This window comes from Austrofundulus limnaeus, unplaced genomic scaffold, assembly GCF_001266775.1.
Source record: "Austrofundulus limnaeus strain Quisiro unplaced genomic scaffold, Austrofundulus_limnaeus-1.0 Scaffold113, whole genome shotgun sequence".
In the NCBI taxonomy this organism is placed as follows: Eukaryota; Metazoa; Chordata; class Actinopteri; order Cyprinodontiformes; family Rivulidae; genus Austrofundulus; species Austrofundulus limnaeus.
This window is the reverse complement of record NW_013952515.1, coordinates 1,606,648-1,611,753: the sequence shown is the minus strand read 5'-3', so window position 1 is coordinate 1,611,753 and position 5,106 is coordinate 1,606,648. Positions and strand designations below refer to the sequence as shown.

The 5,106-nt window shown below is 38.3% G+C and overlaps 1 protein-coding gene across 1 annotated transcript in view; it reads left to right on the top strand.

Moving 5' to 3' along the window:
• jak1 (Janus kinase 1) overlaps positions 1-5,106 on the top strand; it is a gene marked incomplete in the record, with an annotated part of 43,202 nt that overhangs the window by 13,579 nt on the left and 24,517 nt on the right. Inside the window, 5 exon segments of the mRNA XM_014014290.1 lie at positions 1-174; positions 653-810; positions 938-1,049; positions 1,608-1,800; positions 4,721-4,827. Of these exon segments, the coding sequence (XP_013869744.1) occupies positions 1-174; positions 653-810; positions 938-1,049; positions 1,608-1,800; positions 4,721-4,827 (744 nt within the window).

The following is a 5,106-nucleotide window of genomic DNA, read 5'->3' as shown; positions in this document are numbered from 1 at the left end:
GAATCCCCAATCCTCAAAGATAAAGGGAAGTCGAAGAGGGATGGAAAACAGAAGAATGACAGAAATAAAGAGGAAAATGAGAAATGGGTGCAGTTCTGTGACTTTCATGAGATTACACACACTGTAATCAAAGAATCCGTGGTCACCATTAAAAGACAGGACAACAAGAAAATGGTGAGTAAGATGCATACAAATGTACAGCATGGTTTTGGATGTGATTTAATTCTTATTCAGTTCATTACATTATAACATTTTAAGAATGATTTTCTTTTTAATTAAAACTTTTTCTGTTTTAAAGCCTGCGGGTAATTGCACATTTAAATACCGGTAGTAGTTTCACATAAAAAACCTATCAGTCTTGTGTTTACAAAGACAATAAAAAAATGGGATTATAAAAACAAATTCTTGTAAAACTCTTTGCGTTTGCAGCTTCAATGACCCCATATGTTTATCACAGTAGCTATCATCTAAGTAGATGATCACTCAWACTTCACACTACAAGAAAGTGAATCTTATTTTATTATTTTAATTTTTTCCCCCCAATGTTGCTTCATGTAAGACTGGATGAAACACAGCTTCTATCTTGCTGCGTGATTTTAGTTAAGACTAATGCAGATGTTTTCTCTKGTATATTTCTTATTGTTTTTTCCAGATCTTAAACATGCAATCTAGTGAAAAGGCTCTGTCGTTTGTTGCCCTCATTGACGGGTACTTCAGGTTGAGCGTTGACGCTCACCACTACCTGTGCAGGGAGGTGGCGCCAGTCTCAGTGGTGCAGAATAACGAGAATGGCTGTCACGGACCGATCAGGTTTGTAACGAGCAGTTTTCTGATTGAAATGAACCAGACTCTTACTACAAATGTCTACCTCACACTTTTTATAAAAGTGACTCAGTTTCTTTCTACGTTAATCTGAAATTTTCTCCTTCTTCTCCAGTACGGACTATGCTGTCAACAAGTTGTATCAGGAGGGCAATACAGAAGGTGCCTACCTCCTGCGCTGGAGCGCTACGGACTACGACAACATCATCATCACTGTGATTTGTGAGGTAATGTTCACTAAGTGTTTCTAAAACAGCAACTTATGTTTCCATCATGATTAAACATGATTTTAAGWATGTGCTGTTTGGGAAAAATATATTAATGGAACTGATACGCTTAGTTACTAAAATGACCAGAAAAGACAAAATGTGCACTTAATTTACTCAACTGAGCTCCCCTGTGCATACAGAGTACTTTTAAGTAGTATATTTGTACCAGTATGCACAGTTGATTACATACTGTAAACAGTTATCTGTCATCATAGTTTCTACAAATATAAAATTGTTTTTTTCTTATCAATGCAAATATTCTTTTACACTCGTCCTCATTTAATGTTGTATTTTATTAGTGTGCTTTTTTCTCTAGATAAAATCATTCTTCCTGTTCTTGTGTTTTGTTTAGACTCCATTCTCTTTTCCTTAGTTTTTAAAACAATTTTACTTTAGTTAACATTTTTCTTTGCCCTGGTCTGTCTGGCTGTGAGCTGTACTTTGATGATTCATAAAGTCAACCTTTAAAAACAAAAAGTTTGCRATTTTAAAGGCTTTCCTTCCGTCTTCATCTAGGGCCTTAAATCTAGTCCAAGGCAACAATACAAGAACTTTCAAGTTGAGGTGGACCCTAAAGGGTTCCGTCTGCATGGTACCGAAACATCGCGACCCACCCTAAAGGAGCTGCTAGAGCACCTGGAAGGCCAGTGTCTTCGCACCGACAACCTTCAGTTTCAGCTGCTTCGCTGCTGCCCTCCAGAGCCAAGACGTAAGTAATATATCCACAGGATTACTCAAAGACAAGTACACTAGTAAAAAATACTGTTTAAATAAGGTTATCACTTTAACGTACATATCTTTAGTTAAAGGAGCTATATCATGTAAAAGCAAMCTTTTAGAGTTTTATATCATGTTATAATGTTATCCTCTCATCAAAAACATGCCCAGAGTCTTGCTTTGACTCATTCATGCATGTTGGAGAAATCCTGTAGTGTGCTGAAGCAGCCGGGCAGGGGAGCAAAAACCACTGGTTGGGCCTAGAACCACCTTTTGGGACCAGCTCCTCCTCTGAGCTGTGTCTCCAAGCTGAGCTTCCTCATCACRGAACACACACACCCGACCCCGTGCTGAAATGGGCGGGACAGAAGCGGAAGGATTTTCTTAAGAGACAGAGGCCAATTTCAAGGCGTTTAGAAACAGATATAARAAGTCAAGTTTATTTTCTATTTAAACATATAAACAGCATTTTAATAACAACTGAAGGTGACATAGTTACTTTATTGTGGTGTAGAATTTAAATATATGCCTGAGAAACACATAATATTGCCTTTTTAAGCAAATGCAAAATCCACCTTTTTAGCTATTGAGTGCATTTTGTTGTGGACTCGGAGTCTCTAGGAGTGCAGAAAATTGAAAATCAGTCTCCCCTGGTGCTGCAGAGGTATCTTTGTATTCTGTTTGGGTCATATTTTTCAGTTTTCCTTATTTTCTGTAAYATTATGTCAAATTATTTGCAACAGAACTTCTAAATAAGTTCTGGACCTACCAACTATAATTTGGTGGTCCAAAGAGACAGCCTCAAAACGAGTAAATTTGAGACACACCTCAGAAAAGGGGTGAAAGAGGGGCTTGTGAAGTTACAATAAGGAGACCAATTCAGACCAAAGCATTGGAGTTTCACTTTATATAGACCCCAACTGAATGATTTAAATGTGAAAAACAAGGATTTTAAAACCACAAGTCAAGTTAAGTTTTGTAATTATGAGTTCAAAGATAAAAAAAATACTTTTAGTTTTATTGATTTGCTTTAATTAGGTTCATAAACTAGATATCGCTTAGCGGTAACATAATGACCCCCACACGCACAAATGCACCAGAACTCAGAAGACTTTAATCCTAATAAATGTCATGCTGCTAGGTGCATCCCAAAATTGTAGTGGTTTGGGTGGGAGACTTTTTTTGGGGGGGGTGGGGGTGGGGCACTGATTGGTGGGCCTGATGGATAGCCCCTTATCAGAGCTAAACAACAAAAGAAATCTGAAGCTTCTATGTTGAACAGTTTGAGTTATAACCATTTTTGCATGTCCTCACACCCCCATTTTTAAAGGAGCCCCCTTCTCAAATAAGGGGTGTATCGTAAAACCGTTGGCTGGGGCAGTGTAGGTCAGACACATCTACAGCTCTGCCAAATTTCATGTTGGTTGGTGCAGCCGTTTTTGGGCTACAGTTGACCGAAAATCACTGAAAGAAACAAAACAAAAAAAAGTACGAGAACAATATGACTCCCGCTTACGCTTCGCTTGCGATGGTCATAATTATTAAGAAACCTGAACACAAAACAGTGTTGAAACTATTATTTTGCAGCTTGCTATAAACGGGTGTGGTAACAAGTCCTATACTTGGCACCTGACYGTGACACTAGGTGGTGTTTAAAAAGAGTAACAGACTTGAACATTTCAAACCAGCAGCTGAGTTAAGCAACACTTTCTGTCGATACAAAATGTTTGTTTGGCCCGCTCTCAGCTCTCGAAGCGTAGGAGTGTTTGTGTGAGGGTAAGGGAAGCAGCGCTGCCAGTGTCTCTGAAATGGTGTCGGGAAGGAAGAGAGTTGTAAATGTGGGTTTCCGGAGCCAAACTTGTGCTCGTCTGTTTGTTTGACACAGGCAGTCTTTGAGCCTTGAATGTGTCGAGCTTTTTGTTTATTTAGAGATGTTTGCAGTCCTTTGATGTTACAATCCTGATCTGCAGTCTTCATATGTTTGAGTTGGACCAGTGTTATAAGTCTGTTCGTTGTCATATCTTTAGGATGTTACATAACACCCTTCTGTGACAATAACACACATGTATAGTCTGCTGACTTCCTGAGAGGTGCAGTTGTGCTTTTACCTCCTCTGTCCTGGATTTGTGCAGTGTGTGTAACTATTCYTACCACAACTTAAAGAATAAGTACGATGGTGTAGTTTGAGATGGGTGGAAAATGCGTACACTACAAAGTTAGTCAAAGAATAAAAGAGTGAGTGCAACACGGCAGAATATACAACTTTCAGTGTGTTAGATCTGAGTGCACATTATTTGGGCTTTTGCACAAAACCCAGAATGCGTGTTACAAAACATTGTTTTTAAAACGTTTTGAGAAGATGCTGATGGAGTACAGGTGCTCCCCCCCACTTAAACCACAATTAGTTGGTTTTGTCACAACACTAAAAACCCACAGTGTACAACAGTCGCAAATAGTGCTAGCGCAAATAAGTCAACTTGGCAGTTTCTTCCTTCAGATGACATTCATATCCGAAACACATACTGAACTGCTACTTTAGCTGGACCAGACTGTGCGCTCCTCGTCGCCACATTGACGTAACTGTTGGTAGGTCGCTTCACCGCATGTAAACTGTTCTGCTTTCATACAGAACCCCAGTGCATGGTGCTGTCTGAGCTCTTCTGTTAGGTTAGGATGTAGTGAAAAACACTTTAATACAGATTCACTGCTTTATGGAATTTGTTTTGTTGTTTGAAAACAGACTTTTCAGCTCTTTTGACAGCATTACAATAACATAACCCTGGAAACGCTAACATTTTTTTAAAACACATCTGTCACAAACACGAATCTTAGCTTTGTTTTTCAGAATGCCAGAGAAAAATACAATTGTGTTTTTTATTCTTACAAAACTTTTTTTTACTGTTTTCTTACAGAGATTTCTAACCTGCTGGTGGTTTCAAAAAACAAAACACAGGTTCAAAAATCCACGTCACAGTCACTTGTTGGCTTTCATCGCATTCTCAAGGAAGACATTGACCAGGTACAAATTTTCTTCACTGTTTTTGTTCCTAATGTGTTACAATATTCTGTCTGTCTGTCTGTACATCTATCTATTTATCTATCTATCTATCTGTCTGTACATCTATCTGTACATCTATCTATCTGTACATCTATCTATCTGTACATCTATCTATCTGTACATCTATCTATCTGTATATCTATCTATCTGTCTGTATATCTATCTGCCTGTATATCTATCTGTCTGTATATCTATCTGTCTGTATATCTATCTGTCTGTATATCTATCTGTCTGTATATC